Source organism: Serinus canaria, chromosome 4 (genome assembly GCF_022539315.1).
Source record: "Serinus canaria isolate serCan28SL12 chromosome 4, serCan2020, whole genome shotgun sequence".
In the NCBI taxonomy this organism is placed as follows: Eukaryota; Metazoa; Chordata; class Aves; order Passeriformes; family Fringillidae; genus Serinus; species Serinus canaria.
In genome coordinates, this window is record NC_066317.1 from 23862986 (window position 1) to 23884495 (window position 21510).

The 21510-nt window shown below is 41.6% G+C and overlaps 1 protein-coding gene across 3 annotated transcripts in view; it reads left to right on the plus strand.

The window, feature by feature from the left end:
- Positions 1 to 9736, plus strand: part of TET2 (tet methylcytosine dioxygenase 2) — a 72581-nt gene extending 62845 nt beyond the window's left edge. For 2 of the 3 annotated variants that reach the window (XM_050973311.1, XM_030238907.2), the window contains exons 8-10: positions 1859 to 1996; positions 3344 to 3707; positions 4945 to 9736. In XM_050973311.1, coding sequence (XP_050829268.1) covers positions 1859 to 1996; positions 3344 to 3707; positions 4945 to 6362 — 1920 coding nt within the window. In that variant the 3' untranslated portion in view covers positions 6363 to 9736. The remainder of the gene's footprint in view (positions 1 to 1858; positions 1997 to 3343; positions 3708 to 4944) is intronic. The other variant, XM_030238908.2, reaches the window with a different exon arrangement.
- The last annotated feature ends 11774 nt before the right edge of the window (positions 9737 to 21510 follow it).

The following is a 21510-nucleotide window of genomic DNA, read 5'->3' on the forward strand; positions in this document are numbered from 1 at the left end:
ATTTGACAGCACACCACTTGCAAACATGTAACTGTTGACCTTCTTTTCGTTGCTCAGGTTTACTACTGTTAGGAACATTCACAGAACTTACAGTCCCCAAACTTTCAGCATCTACTGCAAACTGTGACATCACCCTGCTTTCCTATTGAAAGCACTGTACAACCAGCACACGACAGAGTCTCAGCTTTAACAGAAACAGTAAATTAACACAAAACTGTCCATTATTATCTGCTGTAAGATTCACTCCTTTACTGCCTATTTAGTAGAGCTAGACAGGGTAAGCAGACTCAGTGCAGACTTACCCAGTTTCACTTACCTGATCTGATAATGTTTGGAGACTCATTATGGAGAAAACTGTGGGTATGTGCCCACTAGCTGTGGTTATCTGTCAAAATATCTGAGAGACATTCTGAAAGAGAAAATGAGAAAGAAAAGAAAAATGAGGTGGTGAACAATAAATCATTTCTTTGCTTGGGCTGCTTTTCTTTTCCCACAAAAATTCACTTAAGAACTTTTCTCCAAGTAAGCTACGGTGCTGCCCAACATTTGTTGAAAATAGATGCTTTTACAAGTTTCAATTTTTACCTTATGTAATAAGGCATGTGTATAGCTTGGCTTATTTCAGGAGTTTCATGCAGACCTTGAATTTGTGGGGAAACTGTACTTGAGCTACTGCCAGTGGCTTTAAAAGGAGATGATTGAGTTCTAATTTGTATGATATTGTAAAAGGTTCTAAAACCAAAAAAGCACTAAAACCACATTTCAAATGCCCAGATTTATTCTAATCCAAATCTGGACCACTTCTGGATTACAAGCAAGAACTGGAAAGGGACTGTTTCCCAACTGGACCAAACAGAACATTTCAGAGAGCAGCTAAACCCATATAGTTTGATCAGACAATTATAGTCTGGCAAACATTTCAGACTACTCACATTTAATTCCAAAGAAGTTTACACAGTTTTCAAGTTTTTTCTGCTCTTGTTTTCAGATTCTAGGAAAGTAAATAATCCAGATTTGAAAAATAAATGTCTGTGAGCAAACTAGACATATTTTTAGTGATTTTGAATGAAGACTTGGTAAAGCATCTAATTTGACCTTAACTTAAAGAGGGATCCATTAAGTTCCATTAAGTGTAGATGTTCTGTGCATTCACTTGAAAGGTTCAGGAATTTCAGCAAATCGTTTTATAAATGTGGTTTCATTTTTAATTTTTGAAATAAAATATGAAACCATCATTTTTTTAAGGCTTTATCTTCCATTACAAAATCCTTTCTTTTTGTGTAAGGTATGTTATTGCATTTTGAGTTCTTTGTAAAGCTCCTTAATAATGATTGCATGGTACAAAGTACTGTCTTGACTGAATTCTCTCCTTTTTAGTCAGGGTTTAGATTTGTACTTAAGCTAATGAAATACATGTTTAGCATGCCAAAATATTACAAATCAGAAAGCAAATTATTATTTTTCATTAAGTCATTCTGAAGTCAGTTTTCTAAAGCCATTTTCCCTTAATAGCTTGGTATACTTCCAGTCTACACAAACATATCACTCTCAGAGTGCCAGTCATGGAAACCATGCACTGCATTTGTCATGTAAAAACACCAACCCCTGGCAGAGTAATACACAAAGAGAAGTATTAGTGACTCATTTCACAATCACACCAGAGACATAGGTACCAGGGAACAAAGCAGCAAAGAATGAAGCATGGATACAAACCAGCCATCTAATTGCTGTAGTTTATTTGCTTTCAAGATGTGTTTGTTGTCACCTCCAAGACATGAGGGAGACCTGCCCTTTGTCACAGCAGAGCATTCCTGGTGCACTCCTGGAGCACCCAGTGAAACCTGTCCTGTCTCTGCAGATCGAGTATGAACACAGAGCCCCCGAGTGCCGCCTGGGGCTGAAGGAAGGTCGCCCATTCTCAGGGGTCACTGCCTGCCTCGACTTCTGTGCTCATGCTCACAGAGACTTGCACAACATGCAGAACGGGAGTACTCTGGTAAGTCTGGGATGTGTAACAGCCTCCTCACTCCAGCACTCAGCTCCTGGCTTTCATTCATTATCTCCTCTCTGTTTAAATTTATACTGTATAATGCAGATCAGTAAAAAAAAAAACCCATTAGGCAGTAACTGAGCTAAGTTACTCCCCCTACACATTTTTCTTTCAAATGAGTGAGACTTACCGTGTATTAAAGAAAGGTTTAACATAGACCTGGTAGAAGAGGAACTGCGGAGACAATGGAAAGAAAGTTCCAGCAGCACTGAAATGCCTGTTACAGTGCTCCTGGCACAAAACAGTTCATATTTATCCTCCTGAAATCCTTCTTTTTCTAACAACTTTGGATTATATCTTCTAATAAAATAAAAGTAGAAACAAATAACTTATTTCTGAGAGAGTTTTGGAAAATTTGGATTTTATTCCTACTTTGGATGAGCAGAAAATCTGCAAGTCCATGTACCCTTGACTCTCCTCAGCTCTGATTTCTGGCAGGTACAGCAGAAGTTCTGTAGAAGATACTAGAAAAGCAAGATGGTTTTGAATGTGTATTGGATTATTTATGTGACAAAACAGTTGGGCCAAACATAGGGAAGAATTCTCTTAAGGCTGTAGTTAGAAGCAGCTCCCTAGATTCACAGTGCAGCTCTTATTATGACCAAATAGAGTATCTTCCTTTTTAACTTAAACTGAATTTTTCCTGTTTCCAGGGTCTGACTTAACTCACAAGTTAATCACCACCAATGTACATTTCCAGCTGAGCTTTGTGCCCAAAGCTGGGACAATGATTTTGCTGCAGAATATGTCCCAATCAGCAACATTTTTCCACAAAGATCCTCCCAATACCTGTTCTAGCTAGAACTAATGCAACAGGCTTGCTGCATGACAACAGTAACTCCCCTAAATCTTGTTATTAACATCACAGTTGCACTGTAAAGGGGATGTGAAGTACAAGACCAGTGTGCTATATTGAACACTGTCTCTAATAGGTAGCTACCTCATGTATTGTAGTCAAAGAATCTTCAGGTGACTTCAAAGTCCCAGATTCCACTGCTTTAGCTCTCTGGCCATGGTACAATGGATCACACAGTTTATCTCACATGAGGGTAATCCCTAACTATACTGTGAATTTCAGCACAAGTTAAAGAAATCGATACCTATACACCATCTGTTTCTTTTGCTACTGTCCAACAAAGTAAAGGAAGAAATTACATTTGCAGGCTTGTTGTGATATGCAAAAATTGCACAGAAACTTACAGTTTACAAAGAAATTGCCTGATGCCAGTGCTGACAGTGTCAGGGCACAATGCAGAGGCAGAGTTTTCGATCTCTAATACACTTTTCTAACAGGTTTGCACGCTGACTAGAGAAGACAATCGTGAAATTGGCCAAACACCAGAGGATGAGCAGCTCCACGTGCTCCCATTATACAAAGTCTCTGATGTGGATGAGTTTGGAAGCACTGAGGGCCAGGAGGAGAAGAAGAGGAATGGCAGCATTCAGGTCCTTACCTCCTTTCGCCGAAAAGTACGGATGTTAGCAGAGCCCGTTAAGACCTGTCGGCAAAGGAAGCTGGAAGCAAAGAAAGCAGCTGCAGAAAAGCTTTCCTCCTTAGAGAATGGGTCTAGCAAAGCTGAGAGAGAGAAGTCTGCTGCAGCACGCAACAAGCAAGGCACCTCTGAAGCAGTGGGTCATGCAAAGCAGCAGCTGGCAGGTAAATACAGGAATCTGAGTGGGGTTAGCAGTGGTAAGCATCCTACAAACCAGGGCCAGTTACTATCAGCCTGAAGAAAACCATTACTTTCAGCCCAAGAATGTATTGAAGCAAAAAGGCAAGAAATTCCTTGAAAGCAAATATCAGTATTATATAGATACTAGACAGCCAAATTTGGTACAACTCCAGAGAAGAAAAAATAAAAAAAAATTTGCAATGAGAAATCCTTTACTGTTGGATAGTTAACACTTGTAGAAATCTAGAAATAAACTCTGCTTGCCATCCAGTTTATTGTAAAGTATCTTTAAAGGACTAGTAGTGCTGGAAACCATGAAGAGAAGTTGTGGTGCTGCTGCCAAAGAATGACCTACACATCACTCCATGTCTGCCACTGTCACAGAGCACCTCCTAAATTCAGGAGATACAAGCATAACCATTATTTATACTCTCTGCTTCAAGACCAAAAGCAGAGCAGGTTTTCCATAGTGGAGTAAGAGTTTAAGGCAGTTCTCAGAAGCAGATTTGAGAGTCCGGAGCAAAGGAGTTATCAGAACTATTTTATTGTTGCAGCAGTTTTCCTAGAGAGGAAAAAAGTGATACATCCAGGGCCACCCAGAAGGTCACTGAAATACCTATGAATAGAAGTCAGCTGTCCCATGACCCAGGCAAGGGTTGTGACCATTAAATGACGCCACTGCACTTTAATGAATGTTATTTTTGCTCTCATGTCTTCAGTTAATCTCACTTATTACTGCACTGCTCTGTCTACCAGTGAATGTTGGTTTTAACATACTGCTAAGGACATTTCTTGGAGTCAGTTCTATTCATGTAGATGAGAAGAATTATTTATTCTTGGGGAAAAGAAAGTCACTTTGTGCACGGCTGTTTGGGAGAACTTTGATGCTCCATTTCATGGGCTACTTAAAAGATGATTCAACTCTTTGGATTTTGTGCATGTGACTCTGAAAAGACTGCACTGTCCTCTTTTCCCCACTGCCACTAGCATCTGATCTCATTGGACACATGCCAAAAAAGGAAGAGTAGCCTTAGTATTTATTCAGCTTCTTTAAGGATGGTGTTTGAGATATGAGAAAGGGAGCATCTGTTAATGAATCTACTTTTCTTAGAAATTTCATATGAAGTATGTAATCTGTTGGGTGGTTGGTTGGTTTGGGGCCTTTTTTTAAAAAGCCTGTTTGTTGTGTGGTTGTTTGTTTTTTCCTTTTTACATCTACAGATCTTTTACGTCTTTCAGGACCAGCCACACAACAACAGCAGCAGCAGCAGCAGCAACATCCACAGCGCTCTCTCCCTAACAACCCTCAATCAAATCCCATTAACTCTTACTCGGGTTCAGGTTCTGCAAATCTCTATGGAAGGTTGCCTAATCCAGCCAATGCTTATCCAAACTCTTCGTACACTTCAGATCCATATGGAGGGTCCAATCCCGTGAACCTCTATCCAACCTCATCACAGTCTGCGGGGTCTTATTTGAATTCTTCCAGTCCCATGAACCCTTATTCAGGATCTTTAAGTCAAAATAACCAATATCCCCCCTACCAATGCAATGGAAACATAGCTATGGACAACTGCCCCTCTTACTTGGGCTCCTACTCTTCCCAGCATCAGCACATGGACTTGTATAGTTGTCAGAGTCAAGACCATATGTCTAAACTAAGTCTACCACCCATTCAAACATTATACCAGCATAGGTTTGGGAATAACCAGAGTTTTGGTCCCAAGTACTTGAATTATGGAAACCAAAATATGCAGGTAGACTCCTTCAGTAATTGCACCATTAGACCAAATTTACACCACACGGGGTCATTTTCCTCTTACTCAACCCATGAGGCCAATGGCCATTTTATGGAGGTTGCCTCAAGGTTAAAATCTAATCCGAGTAATCCAAGCATGGATTATACCTCCATGAGTAAAACAGGCGAACAACATCACGTGCAACCCCCTCCACATTTATCACATGACTACCATTCTGCTCCAAGTATGTTTAGTGGTCCCCCTAATTCACTGCATCTCCAAAATAAGGAAAATGAAATTATTTCGCATGCAGTTAATGGTTTGTCTAACATGCTTCCAGGTCAAAACCATGACAGGACTACTCCCCAGGGTGGTTTAGATAAAACTGACGTGCTGAATCCAGAAAAAGCAGAGGATCCCGATGAAGTCTGGTCAGATAGTGAGCAGAACTTTCTGGATCCAGAAATTGGAGGAGTGGCAGTTGCTCCATCTCATGGGTCAATTCTCATAGAGTGTGCAAAACGCGAGCTCCACGCAACGACTCCCTTAAAAAATCCCAACAGGAACCATCCCACCAGAATATCCCTTGTATTTTACCAGCACAAGAGCATGAACGAGCCAAAACATGGCCTGGCTCTGTGGGAGGCGAAGATGGCTGAGAAGGCAAGAGAGAAAGAGGAGGAATGCGAGAAGTACGGCCCAGACTACGTGCCTCAGAAATCCTACGGCAAAAAAGCCAAGCGGGAACCCGTGGAGCCCCACGAGCCCTCTGAGCCAACGTACCTGCGCTTCATCAAGTCCCTGGCACAAAGGACACTGTCGGTCACCACGGACTCCACCGTCACCACATCTCCATATGCCTTTACACGGGTTACAGGGCCTTACAACCGATATATCTGACTTCACACCTTGGTTGGTTACCTCATTTGAAAAAACACCTGGTCGCTAGGGTAGTAGTGCTTTAGGTTTTGTGGAAGGCAAGGGTGGAGAAGAAAAGAGTGTTTTTACGGAGCTCATCGGTGGAAAAAGCCTCGGCACACCAGCAAAAAGAGGTAAATCTCACTAGAGCACTTGTTTTCCACTGATTTTTAAGTGGTCACAGAAGGCACATAGGAAACAGACCAAAGCATCCTATGCAAAAAAAATTTTAAAAACAGAAGAAGAAAATAAAAGGAAAGAAAAAAGGAGAGAACACAACATAAAAGTGTTTCACAATTTACATTGGAAAACACTGGCTCTATTACTGAAAGAGATAATCTGCAAATGGATTTTTTTTTTTCCTTACAGTTTTTCACATCTGTGGCCACTTTTAATATCATCGAGTTTGCATAGTCATGGAACAGGAGCAAAAACAACCCTAAAAAAAAATACTGTAGTATTACAACTGCAGGAATCTTAAAATAACATCTGGTGCTGAATCTATGATGTACTGAAATACTGGAATTATGGCTTTTTAACATGCAGTTTTTACTGTAATCTTAATAGTATTTTGATTTTATTTAACAAAGTAGATAAGACAAATAGACAGCAAAACACTGAATTTGTTTAAATATTCTAAAACCATGGTGCTATCCAAGAGAATGGTGTCTTTATTTTATCAGTGAAACAGTTAATGCCTTTATAATAAAATGTCAATGATGTAGTCAAATGTTCTTCAGCAACAGGGAGGACCTTTTCATTCATGTATGTATTGAAGTTACCTGGTGTTAAAATAAGCTTACTTTTTAACATATGGGAATTACAAAGACCTCTGGATTTTGCTCATCCAGTCAAGTCCTAGAAAAGGACAATAAAATAGAGAGAGAAATATTTTTTTTTAAATAGTGTTTCAAAAGCACTTTGTCTACCTAAGCTTGGCAACTTGAACAATGCTAAGGTACTAAGACATTAAAAAAAAAAAAAAAAAAAGAAGAGTTTACTTTGATTTTAAAATGCAAAGATAATTTTTTTAAACTAAAAAAGCTTTTAAATACTTTTGGTTTAGCCATGCATCAGCTAGTGGGCTACATATCCATTTTTAATACAGTCAGTTATGGCAAAAATGGGGCTTACTGGATATAAGGGAATACTTTAGTACACAAAACACATTTTTTTCTGGTGCTCATCTCACACAGCTATACTGTAAACTGTTTTCTACAATTATTATGACAAGTTCATTGCTCAAATATGTACAGTTTTAAGGAAAGAATTTTATATTAATCACAGGTAATAATTAGCAGCATGCAACAGACTACACCTAGTTATAGCTTGGGCTTCTGCTGTTTCTAGAGATCTGTGTGCTCCCACTATGGAATGGCAGACCTGCTTTTGTGTTGATAATTATGTACATTGTGGTGCAAGTCATTTCTCGGTGCAAGTGGCCTCTTTTCCAGAAAGAATGAGCAGACCAATGCCTACACAAGATGAATGAAACAGGGTTAGTTCTGTGCGATTCCATTGATTAATAGAAAAAAAAATAGGCAGCTGGCTTGCTGTGGTGGTTTTAAATCATTAATTTCTATTAAAAAAAATTTAAAAAGCAGGAGAGTTGTATAGTAAATTAAATTGTAAACAAAACTTTTTTTAACGCAATGCTTTAGTATTTTAGTACTGTAAAAAATATTAAATCTATATATATTTGGGTTTTGAGCTGAATTCACATCATGGTGCTACTCAGCCTGCTACAAATATATCATAATGTGAGCTAAAAATACATTAAAAGGTTTGAGTGATGTTCCTACTTGTCATATACCTCAACACTAGTTTGGCAATAGGATATTGAACTGAGTGTGAAAGTTTATATATTGCATACCATCTTTTTCCCCCAACAGCCTTTGAAAAAAACAAACAAAAAAAAACCTAAACAAAAAACTCTCAATACTTGACATTTTAGCAAGTATAACTTGAACTTCAACTTTTTCTTTTTTTTTTTTTTTTTTTTTTTTTGGTTCTAAAAATTCAGGGATATTTCAGCTCATGTTCTCCTATGCCAACGTGTCACCTGTGTGTATGTAAAGCTGTTGTAGGTTAAATATATTATTCTTGGGTTTTTTGTTTTCGTTTTGTTTCTTTTTTCAGGGATTTAATGTTTTTCTTTTGAATCCCTACTCTTATTTTTCTTGTATATGTATTGTGTAACTAAGACTAATTTTGTAAATTTGTTAGCTCTTTTTATTGTAACAGAAGTGTTTAAGAGATTTAGAATGTTTTGACTGTTTCAAATGATTAAACAAAAAGAAAGTAGAATGCACTGAGCTGATTAAAGGGAAAAATGTAAGGCAGGGGTTTGGCAAGTGACTGTTTGCTAGAGTTGTTCAAGTCACTCTCTAAACAAGGCTTCTTGGATACTGTAATGAATAAAATAAAATATAAGAAGGTACAGTCAGTACAAGGGCTTCCCTAAACATGCAAACCTCCATGTCCCAGCTATATCTTGTGCAATATACTGTAAGATTATGTTTGGTCAAAAGAAATTCTATCCAACAGAACCACAACCTAACTCAAGTAAATCAAAGGAGGCCTTTGGGTTTAATGGTCAAATATTTATTACGGCAATTTTGGGTTTTCTCAGTCTGTGACTTTATTCACTCATGGAAACAAAAGTTTTGCCTTTTTGGGAAAAAAAAAATTATGGTTATATGTCAGATTAAGTAAATCATTATATATCTTCATCATTTGGTGATCTTTTTTTTAAATTCTATCTAATCCATGTAATCCATAGTAGATGTTTGGTTAATATGCCGTGCACCGTCATTTGCCAAACTGCTGGCAACAGGAGCAGGAAGCTTAGTTGGAAATCAGTTTTGTATTGTAAATACCTGAGCTGTAATTTTTGGTGTACAGAACCCTGCCTCAGTTGGAACGAATGACAAAGCAGACAGAGTTGCTTGTATAGGATTATCAGGTCGATTATAGCCATACTTGAAGATGTTTCTGAGAGTTGTCAACTTTACTTGAATGAATTTTTCATCTTGATTGACGCACAGCAGTATAAAGTTCACTTCTAAAGCTAGTGGTTAACTTGTGTAGGAAACTTTAGCAGTTTGACACTAAGGTAATGAACTTCTGTGTGCATTTTCTATGCTTATGTTCTACTTTTTTTTTTTACTTTAGTTTCATTCATTTTCATGAGATGTTTGGTATGTCTATAAAAAGAATCCAAGGATGGTTATAAATACTGTAAGTATTGTAATGTAATGCAGGTTATTTGAAAGCTGTTTATTATTATATCATTCCTGATAACGCTGAGATGTGGGTGTTTTTAATAAAATTTATATTTATTTAATGCACTCTAAGTCTGTCTTGCAGAAACTTGTCTTTCCTTGTCATTTTTACCAGCTAACAACAAAGCAGGCATCATGCTCAAACAAAGGCATCACTAGGGACTTCAAAACAGAAAGCCTAGACATCACATTTATTCCTAGTTCTGCTTTGATTCTTACCTCCAACAGGTTGGGACACAGTTGCTGAGGCCAGGCTACTGCTCCATAAAATCTGTGTTTACAGGGAAGGAGGGAGGCATTTTTATGGGCAGGAAGAGACAGTAAAGCTTCCCTGCTGTTTTTCCATTGGTCTTTGTGCACACAAATGAATATGGCATATTCACTGTGCCAGTGCCTTCACTACTCAAGTAACAGCCACAAATGCACACCTAGCAGAGGCAGGAAAAGGGGGAGACTCTAAGCATTCATTTGTTTGTTTGGGCTATTTAGCTGTCCCTGGTTAAACATTTTTCTACTTTATTTGAAATCACTTCCAAATGGTGGGAGACTCCAACAAATTGTATTGTGCCAGGGGAGGACTAGATTGGATGTTAGAAAAAATTTTGTCAGCAAGAGAGTTGTAAGATTGGAAAAGGCTGTTCAGGGAAGTGGTTGAGTCACCATCCCTGGAGCTATTCAAAAGACCTGTGCATGTGGCACCTGGGGACATGGTTTAGTGGTGGACTTGACAGTGTAGATTTACAGTTGGACTTAAAGACCTTAAGTGACTTTTCCAACCTAAATTATTCTGTGACCAAGAAAAACCCCAAAACCATTAAAGCCAAAAACCTCAGGTATCATCTAAATCACTCACAATCTAGAGAAAAGCAGAAGCAGTAAGAAAGTGCGTCTGAATCAATACCAGAACATACATTCTTGGAGGCATCAGATAAAACCTTGTTCTCCTAGCCCCTTTCTTTAACTTCAGGGGATATCAGGACTGAATTCTGAAATAGCCTGTTCTGAGGGAGAAGAGAGAAATTGCTCTCTCCACAACTGCAAAATATTTCTGACTATAACAAAAATTCTCAAGCTTCCTTTTTTGAGAGCCTGAGTTTGTTATCAGCACTGGTCCCCCCCATCCATCAACTCCACAGTCTTGGAAAGCCTCCAGGCTACGGACATTCAGATCACTCAGTGTCTTGGGAATGCAGTGATTTCACACTCCACAGTCTGTAATGTTCCCCCCAGGTCTCAGTGTATTCCCAGATGGGAATGTCTTGAGGCAGGCTAGCACCCTGCAGCAGACAAGTGCTGCCCTTTTCTGTGCACAGGTGCATGTTCCTGCATCAGCCAGCTGAACAGATGGATGCACTGGCTTTAACAGAGCTCTCTCAACCCTTTAGCCTTCCTTGGCAAAGAATCTTGCCATTAATGAACATCCCCACTTATGCCTTTCAGCATAATTTCTTCAGTGCACCTCCAGAGTTTTTATTGCAGAGGTGCTAACATAGCACAATGTGCTCATGGCCAAGACCCAGAGAAGTCAAACCAGACCTTCCCAGGGCACTTCTCCCAGGAACACAGTCTCTTCCTGAGATTTGGGCAGTTTGCTGCTGTGCCTCAGGGAGCCATGACCACTCACCATCGCCACCCAAACCACACCATTCCCAGTGGTTACAACTGGGAATGCCCAGCTGAGCATCCAAATAGCTTCTGCCACACCTTTTCTCTTCACTTCCCTTTCTTTTCTGTCATTTCCCACTTTTTTACATCTCACAGAGAGGACAATACAGCTTTTTTTATGAGTACGACTGAAAGCCTGTGGTGACAAGCCAGGGTGAACAAACCCAAGCAAAAATTAAGAGTAACAGGTAATGATGCTCAGAGATATGGAAAATTATCCAGCACAAAAAGGATGAGAGGAAAAGCACAACGGATTTCTCTTGGAGAAGCAAAACAACTTACAGAAGGCAGGGGTTAAGTCGTGGGCAATGGTAGTTTTGCTATATGCACATTTTCAACACACTTTCAAATAGGAAATGTTTTAGAAAAGCTCAAATCTTTTCACTCAAGTAAAGCTCCAAGCAGAGGAACGAGACCTTGGATTTAAACATGAACCCTGTGGTTTACCCTGTCTACAAAACAGAGCCTATAGAAATGCACATTCTCTTGCCTTCAGGCTGTTCCCAAGAGCAAGGCCCTGCCAGCAGAGCTCTCTGTTACTTCTACACTTGTGTGACAAGTGCCATCCCAAATCTGCAAAGGCTTGCTGGTAATCCAGCAGCACTGATACTAAAACTGGCACGTATCATCTCAGCAGCAAATTAATGCTCTGCTGTTTAATTGACACAGTAACATTTATTTTTCCAGAAAAAGATACATCTGTCAAGTTCCTGTTACAGTTGACTCTGTTTACCTAATGCAAACAAAAGTAATAGTTTTGAGGCACATTTTGTCTCAGAGGACTGACAGTTCCACCCCCACCAACCCATGAGCCACAATGACTGCTCTCCATGCATCACTCTGCGAGACACTCTGCTTTCCAACTGTTTATACATTAAATGAGTCCATTTACTTTGACCTGTAAATTATTCCCTAAGTTAGTTTAATTTGGCAAAATATTATGCTAGAAGAGATTCTTGCAGAATTTGGGAGATAAGTCAGCTCTATGTTTTAATTCCCTCACCGCTAACCAGCAAAGGGAGTATTGCCATCAGCACAGAAAGTGCTGCTTAAAGAAATAAAAAATGCTCATTCTTAGAAGGAAGAAAAATCTTGCACTGGGGGGCAGGAATGTGAGAAAGAAGGAAGAGGTGTGTTAAAGATCTACTGCTGTCCTTTCTGATGGGAGAACACTGAACCTGGAAGCTGATTACTTGACTTGGATGTTGCAACATGGGGGCACTTAAGGCCCAGAAAAATACCACTGCAGCAGAGTTGGGGGCAGGGGCCCCTGAAGGAGGGATCCCCAGATGCTAGGCCATGGAGAAGGGAATTACATGCTCCTACAACATGCTGTAAAAACATTTCCAAGGCTTTTCTGTTTAGAAATCTCTTTACTGTTGACTTCAAAATGTCTCTTTCCTTGCAAGCTTGTGAGAACAAGGCACCATTTCTTCCTTCTCCCCCAAAACCATTTTGCCATTGGTTCAGGTGCTTGGAATACTCACAGCCTTGGCACTCAGGTCCTCCATGTCTGAACTGATTCAGATCATCATCATTCTAAAAGGCTTAAAGTACTCTGGGGTACACACAAGCACATCCCACCAAGCCCCTGCATCCCACATCACAAAGAAACACTTCCCACCATTATATGAAGGAGTGATGGAAGCCTGCTGTTCTACTTCATTTTAAAATGTGGTTTAATCCTCAGTGTTAAAACCAGTGCCATCCTCTTGTTTCCTGCTCCCAGCAGAAGCAGAACATCACTGCTGGAGGCAGCCACAGCAAGGTTTGCGGGGATTTTTCTTTTACAACTTAGCCAAGCCAATCTTTGTTAACCCACTCAAGATTTGCTTCAACTACCACACCAAATACTTTGTCTTCATAGTATTTCACACAAGGAAAACCATCCCAGGGTAGGTACATTTCCTCCTAATGTCATGGCAACACAGCTGTACACTCCTAAATCACAGCAGAAAAGCCAGCCTGGCAGGAACAGCTTGGGACTGTGGTTCAGCTTCCTTTTAGTTTCCACTGCATTAGCGATTGGAGCCTCATTGCATTTTCAGGTGTAATCATCTTCCTCTTATTTTTCTGCTCCCATTGTGATTATTTGTAAAATGACAGCACCATTATCTTCTTGTATGTAAGGCTTCATACAGACCACTTTGGTAAAGAGATTTAACTGGAGGGGATGGCTTAAAGTGCAGTCTGCTCTGAAAAGGGCTGGGTAAAGTGGCATCCTGGGGCTCCCGGTCTGCATTTCAATTATTGTTGTAGGCCAATGTGCCTGATTTGGAAAGGAGGGGGTGGCATTTCCCCCCTTCTCCCCCATCTATCCCTCCCCAAACAGATGTACCAGATCCCCTCTGACTGGCTCTTCTCCCCACCTGTGTAGTCCTGGCTCTGTTGACATTTGTACAGGCACAAAGCTGGTCAGATGGCAGCAATCCAGTTATAATTAATGGGAGCAAATGGTTTGCTATAAACAGAGGAAGGGTTGGCATGGGGGAAGGTGGCAGATGTCAAGCAAAGGGAAAACATCTATTAGCTGTTCCATCTTCCACTGCCACCCCAGCACATTTGTTTTGCATGTCAGCCCTTCAGTTCAGGCCCTTGTTTAAAACACCCAGACTCCAAATACTGGGTCTGTATTTGAACATTTGCAGCATTTACACAGCCCTCCTAAGCCAGGACACTGGAAGGGACTGTATAAAGCAGAATTTTAAAACCTCAGGCTTGCCTGCTCTTCAGGAATTTATACAGTCTTATAATCAGTAACCCTTGCAAATCTCCCCTCTCTTTGTCTCTTCTGTGAATGCTCTCCATACCAGAAGCAAGCAAAGGTTTTGTCAGAAGGCTGCAGTTTGCAGCCATTTATTCTCCCAGCTCTTAAGATGAAAATGATTGCTCATTTGCACAAAAGAATTCCAGTACCTCTGGTGCAGGATGCAACCAAGAGCCTGTTTCCACATTGACCCAGCTCCTGCAGGAGCCTCAGGCAAGCTGCAGAAACTCCTCAGCTGAGCTGCTCCAGGGAAGACAGAGACCAAGTCCATGGCACAGTGCACGTGTGCCACAGAGGACACTCTGGGCTCCTCCTGTCCACAGTGCCAGGCAAGAAATACTAGCACAGAGGAAAGTCACCTGTACTAAGACAATGCTGCTGTGAGGGAATGCCAGGTGGTACCAGCCAAACCAAAGCAGTACAGGGAAGAGTGGGGAGTCTGACACTTCCCGGAGCACTCAAATTGCCAGGCAGAAATCCCAGACAAGACACCTTGTGAGAGAGGTTCACCTTTGTCTTGGTGAACCTCTCACAGGACTATCAGAACATTTAGATCTGCTCTCTTGGTAATTTTCCCAGCAGTAATCCACTGGCATTTTACAGAAGGATTTGCATCTCAGGACTCCTAGCCCCAGCACAGGCAGAACACAGATTCCAAGTTAAATCAAATTGAAAACCAGATGTGCTTTTGACAAGGAAACCAGGTCAAGTGTAGCCACAAGGTTTCAGATCTCCTGCAGCTGTGCCTGTTACATGAAGAAAGCAGTGCTGCCTCCTCCTCCACCACAGTCTGTGTTGCTGCACAGCAGCAGCTGCTTCCTTGGGAGAGCCAGGCAAACAGCTTAGTTACACATTCTCAGACTCACCCCAGAAAAACACATTTTAAGTGCAAGGGAAAGAAGAAAACTTCACAAAGTCTGAAGAGAACAAGTTTCCATGAATCCAGAAAGTGTTTCTGTGTGCTCTCCGGAACTACCCAGATACACAGCTAAGTATACATGTCACAAAGTCAGAGGATGGGCCAGGCTGGAAGGGACCACAGTGGCTCATCTGGTCCAACCTCCCTGCTCAAGCAGGGTCAGCCTAAAGCACATGGCACAGGATTGCATCCAGATGGTTCTTGAGTATCTCCAGTGAGGGAAACTCCAGAGCCTCTCTGGGCTATCTGTTCCAGTGCTCAGTCACCTGCATGGTAAAGAAGTTCTTCCTCATGCTCAGGTGGAACTTTCTGTGCATTGGTTTCTGCCTGTTGCCTCTTGTCCTATTGCTGGGCATCACTGAGCAGGGCCTGCCTCCATCCCCTTCACACCCTCCCTTCAGATGCTTATAAACACTGAGGTCCCCTCTCTGTCATCTCTTCTCGAGGCTGAACAGACCCAGCTCCCTCAGCCTTTCCTCATAAGAGGTGCTTCAGTCCCCTCATTGCCCTTGTGGCCTCTGCTGGACCCACCCCAGGAGCTCCATGTCCCTCTTGTGCTGAGGAGCCCAGAACTGGACACAGCACTCCAGATGTGCCTCACCAGGGCTGGGCAGAGGGGCAGGATCACATCCCTCGACCAGCTGGCAATGCTCTTCCCAATGCACCCCAGGATGCCATTGGCCTTCTTGGCCACAAGGACACTGCTGGCTCATGGACAGTTTGTTCTCCACCAGGACACACAGGTCCTTCTCCACAGAGCTGCTTCCAGCAGGTAAGCCCCTAGCCTGTGCTGGTGCCTGGGATTATTCTTCCCTATGCATATGGTCAGGTACAGCTGACATTTAACTAGCTGGGAATATTAGAAGCCACTTTCTTCCTCTTCCTAAGGAAGCAGCTTGCTGACAGTTCATAGTCACAAGGTACATGTGGCTGTTAAGTTACACTGTGAAGATCTTTCTACAGAGAAAGCTATGGATCGCCCCTCTAGGAAAACCAGTGCCCTCTTTTAGGAATGTTATACTTGTGCTGATAAACAAACCAAAGGTTTGCTGCATATGTGGGGCCGGCCTGCTTGCCTCTAAAGCACAGACCAAGCAGTGAGCAGACATTGTTTGATCCATGGAAGGTCCTGCTGTTAGCAAGTATTCACAAATAATTCCTGCAAAAGAGCAAACAAAGCGCTTGCCTGCTCAGTTAACACTGATCAATCAGCTACACCTAAGAAGAGAAATTATACATTACACAACCTCTTGCCACAGAGGCTGGAAAGAGATCTCTTGCCTATCGCACACACAAACATCTTCCAAAATGCAGCTAGGTTCCTGTTAGGAGGCATGGTTACAGTTTTTAAATGACTGCCAGAAGAGATTCAAGCCTTCAGTGCAGGTGAAAGAGCATTAGTCCAAGACACGAACCTCCTCGAGGAAGGGAATTCCTCCTGCCACTCAACCCAAATTATAATAATGCATGTGCTGGGCCAGAGGGAAAGAACTATGCCTAAGGGGAAGCATGACTCTGTAGTATGAGAATGAAGAGCTTTGCTGCCTGTTCTCATTTCTGCTTATGGATGTGATGTTAATATTAAATAGCACATTAAAAGACAGTGCTCAGAAATAGCACTTGACCCCTGCCTTCCTCTTCACAGGCAAGCACCTTCCCCTGTAGGCTCTCTCCTTTCCCAGCTACAATTTAAAAGCAGCCAAAACAGAGGTGTGATGCTTGTCAGGAGCTTGGCTCCTCTGAGCAATGAGTCCACTTTGATCACAACTTAGGCAAAGAAACTCTTCATTTTGGGGTCAGGTCACATTTCCCTGTGAGCTGTGCTTTGGGACTCCCATTCTAAGCAGTCCTGAGTGGGTACGAACAGAAAATCCAGCTGGTCATATGAAGATGTCAGGGAGGTTCCTCACCTCCAAAGGTAAGTAGGGACTGAACAGGGAACAGACAGACTGCAGTCTGGATTTCAGCATCTAAACTCTGCTTAGAACTTTCTTTAGATATCCAAGCCCCTAAACTCAGTTTCTAGGTCACAGCTGACTTCCAAAAGGTTCTGCTCCAAGCCACATGGGAATGTTACAGTACTAAACATATTATCAATTTAAGTGTTCAGATACTGTGGTAACATCACCTGATTTTTGTATGCTTGAACTGGGCAAGCTCAGCTGCTTTTTTTCTGTTAGTGTTAACTTTCTTTTTTCCTGCTTTAACCTCCACTCTTATGAGGTAAGCCCTATTAAAACACTTGGCTTTTCCTCATCTTGGCTTTAAAAGTACCTCCTTAGAGAACTGTTCTATTGTTAAGCAGTTTATTTAAAAAAAAAACGAAAACGAGTGGGTGAGGGAGAATGAATGAAAGAGACAGCTTTCTGTAAAATCTTCCAGCTCATCTAGTCCACCTCAAAGCAGGTACAGACAAGAATAGCTGCTCAGTGTGCATGTAAAATTGTTTTACTAAATGTGGAAGGCAAAGCATTGATTCAGTCCCACAGACACGAGAAGTCAGGATTGCACAGAGCTGCCATTAGTGCTCTTGCTGCTGTGAAATCTGAAAGGAGTGGAACAGCCACTCGCTCAGAGGCCGACATAAAGGCAATGAAGGAAGCCAAAATTACTCTTCTGAATTTCCTCTCACTGCTGCTATAATTGGGCACCCCAAGGTATTTTCTTCTTGCTCACAATGCTGAGCAGTCAAACCCATCACTGCATACATAGTAGGCAGCACAAAACTGTCAGCTTTTTTTGTTGATTTTTTCATAATATGATCAATCAAATATTTCACTATGACCCATAAAATCCTATGTGCATCATCAAAAGATGGGAAAGATGCTGAACAGAAAAAAAAAACCCAAAACACCAAAAAAAAACCCCAGAAACAGAGATGCAGATCTACTTATTGCTTTTTCTCCAGTAAAAGTCCATTTAAGATGGTTTCCTTTCTAATTCTAATCATGTCAAGTACTGGTGGGGAGAAAAAACCAAACCCCATTGGCCAGAATCAACTTTCAGCTGGAGAAGTGCCACACAATTCCACAACCAGGCTTGTAGTTGCCTCAACAGCCAGAGCAGTGGAAGAGGACTGGCTCTCAGCACTACAGGCACACTGTATTCCTTTGTGTGAAAATAACAGCATGAAACACTAAACAAAGCAGTCCCCCATGCAAACTTTACCAGCTCGCAGGGAACTGCCCCAAATGTGCATCTTGCCACTGGTTGACAGCTCTACAGGCAGAAAGCCCCTATCCCAACTCATCAGCAGTGACCTCGAGGAGCTGATGGGGACTGCAAATGGCCCTGGGGCAAAAGGTGTCTTTTACTCAAATGCATTCTTTGGGGTAAGATAATTAGAAGTGAAGACACTGAAATTCTCTTCCTTGAATGTAAATCCATGCCTGCAGAAACCATTCCCCCCCCCCCCCCCCCCAAATGTGGCTAAAGAGCCATTAACTTTAGAGCTGGACTTGATGATCATTGTGGGTCCCTTCCAACTCAGAACATTTTGCAAAAGAATGAAACAAATCTTGAAGTCCATAGAAAATACGTGGCCAAATACACTACAAACTCTTGGAACCTTAAAAGGTTTCAAGCTGTGCATGCTGAAAACCTTGGAAAGCCACCTGATTATTGGAATATAAACAGGTACTTCAACTTCTTTTTAACATCTCACATTAACTAGCCAACACTCAGCTGGCCACTTTGAGAAGTATTTGAGTGCAGACTAACTGTGGATCAGACTACAGTAACATCCATTTCCATATTTATTGAAACATTTTTTTTCTTCCCCCAGTTGTAATTGGGGAAAGAAATCTGTAATCTGTAAATTTACAAAGTAAACGTTTTCTTTAAACAATTTTTGATTGCTCACAAAACAGTCCAGATACACTGCAAAACCTAAATTTTGGAATATATGTAGTAGAGTTTCTGGGAATTGGTTATGAAATGCAAAGCTTTCTCAGAGCCTTGCTTTACAAGGCTGAGTTCAGAGAGTGAGAGCTTTTTCAGACCCTGCTGCTGCTCTGACCCTCTTGCCTTTTTAAGATCCAAGAAACTCTCACAACAGCCTAGTTCTCCAAAGGTCCTTCCCAAAAGGCAATTCATAAAGTGTGAAAGCACTAAGATGTCAGTGGATATGGGACTTGTGGGAAAGCTCAAGGCAAGACAACGCAGCTATTCTGCAGAGTACTGCAGAATAACCACAAAAGTGTAAGAACTGACAGAGAAGCCAGTGAACAGCACTCACCCTTGCCCATCAGTCGGCAGTACAACAACTGGGCAGAGTTTGCACAACTCCAGCCAGGCTCACCACAGCTTTTACTCCAAGATGCACACAAGCTACACAGAACCAGAAGCACCATCTGGTAACTGCTCCCAGTAACGGTAAGATGTGGACTGGGGATTTCTGAGTGGATCATTTGTGACGGGGGAAAGGCTGGCTTGAAAGAAAGAAAAAGGAAAATGCTTCATCTCATTCCATATTCTCCTTATGGAAAAAGGAAAAAAAAATAACAGAAGTTGTGAAAAACAACACAATTCCAGCACAACACAAAGAGGAAGGAGAGGGAGAACAGTCTGAGAAGAGAAACTGTGACTGTTTTTTGCTGTGGATGCGATTGCACCATTGCCTGTTACAAGCTGCAGGAGTCAGGCTGAGACAAAGAGGATCATTCACACTCCAAGGCCAACCTCCTGAGTGTCCAGTTTCTCCATGGGCCTCATAAGCAGGGACTGGAACACAAACCATGACCAGACAGCTCTACCTACAGAGCAGCCCCTGGGAACTGAGCTTGGTGCATCCATGGGAACAGCAGAGAAATTGATCCCAGCAGCCAGAATTATTTTCAGAGCTGCAGCACGGGACTACGAGAATGTCAATAAAAACTGCAAAAACCTCTCAAATCTGTGCAGGGCTCTGGGAGTTTCTGCAGCTTGCAAATTCCTTCAGGGATTTTGAAGATTTCCTTCTTTGCATGCATTTTCAGGTGCTGAAGAGATGTATTCACACAAAAAGTTGGAAACAGATTTCTCCTAACAGAGATGGAGGGTCTTTACTAAACACCATTTCCCAGGCTCTTACTTCTGCTTGGGACACCCAGACTTTCATGCATCAGTTACAAGACCTCTTACATCTTCTAAGAAATCCTGCTTTCTTCATCCCTCAATAGTCTCAGACCTTTAAACCTCACTGCACTGTGACTGCAGCTTTGCAGGAGCCTTTCAGAGCTGTTCCCTCTTCTATCAGGATCACCACTCTGACTCAACAGCAACAGCTGGCAAAGAAATTTTAAGAGCAAAAATAAAAAGCCATTCTGAGAACTATTAGGTGAATTCTACTTGCCATTGTGCTACTTCTGTTCACAGTGGAATATTTTAATAAATAGTGTGCTTGTGCACTACTTTCCATCAGTCAAAAAAAAAGCCCAAGCCTGCTTATGCTTTCATGACATTTTCCTGCTGTGGATCTTTAATACTGTGGCCATGGTACTAATCCCAGGAAATTAACACAAGCCTTCAACCATCAAGAGGCACTCACATAGGACTCTACAAGGGAGCATCATACCAGCTTTTGCAGCCACCAAAATGCTTGTCATAGTTTCCAGAAGAATCATACCTTTGAGCTCTCTTCATTCCCCTCCTCTCTTTTTGTTTAATCCACTCTACTCCCCTTTCACAGCAACTCAATAACATGTTTACCATGCCTACAGAAAACAGCATCATAAAAAGAATACTTGTGACCTATAAGAAAATTAATAAAAAGCTTATCTTGCAAAGTAGTAAGGAACGGGATCCAAACCAAGATCTAAACCTCAAAATTCATTGATATGCATTGGGACCTTTTCACATCTTCCACTTTAAGAGAAACAAAAAACATGAACGATAAAGTCCCTTGCTTCAGATACTTGGAAAGGAAAAGTCAGTGCACAACACTCTTCTCACGTGGGAGCCACACCCAAACTTAAAATTTTTGATTTTAAGACATTTTGAAAATGAGAAATTTAAAATGCACCTGGGGATGACTAATTTCCTTTTGCTGGAAGATGGCATGATGACTGGATCACTAACAAAAATAAATTATATTCAGAAAGTCTAGGAAACAAGTAATACACTCCAATGTAACTAGCAAACAGGAGGTAAGGAAACCCAAGGAGCAAATGCTAGAACTTCCTCACACATTAGAAGCAAGTCAGTCCCACTCTTTTTCAATGTCTTTCACAGGAAGAAAACACCTACACTTCTGTAGCCAAAATAGACCTCCTGTAAAATGGCCTGACTCATTCTGAACACAGTCAGCAGGCAAGTTTATTTATTTGGTCAACTGGCAGTAGGTTGTGTAAACAGTGTAAGATCACCAGGTTCCTTCACCTGCTCTGTGCCAGCCTTGCTCACGCTGGGCTTGTCCCCATCGGATTGGGGACATTCCACTGCTAATGAGCACTCCAAGCCTCCACCCTGCCCAGCTGGCAGCTGTCTCAGTTCCAATAGTTACACTTCTAACACAGG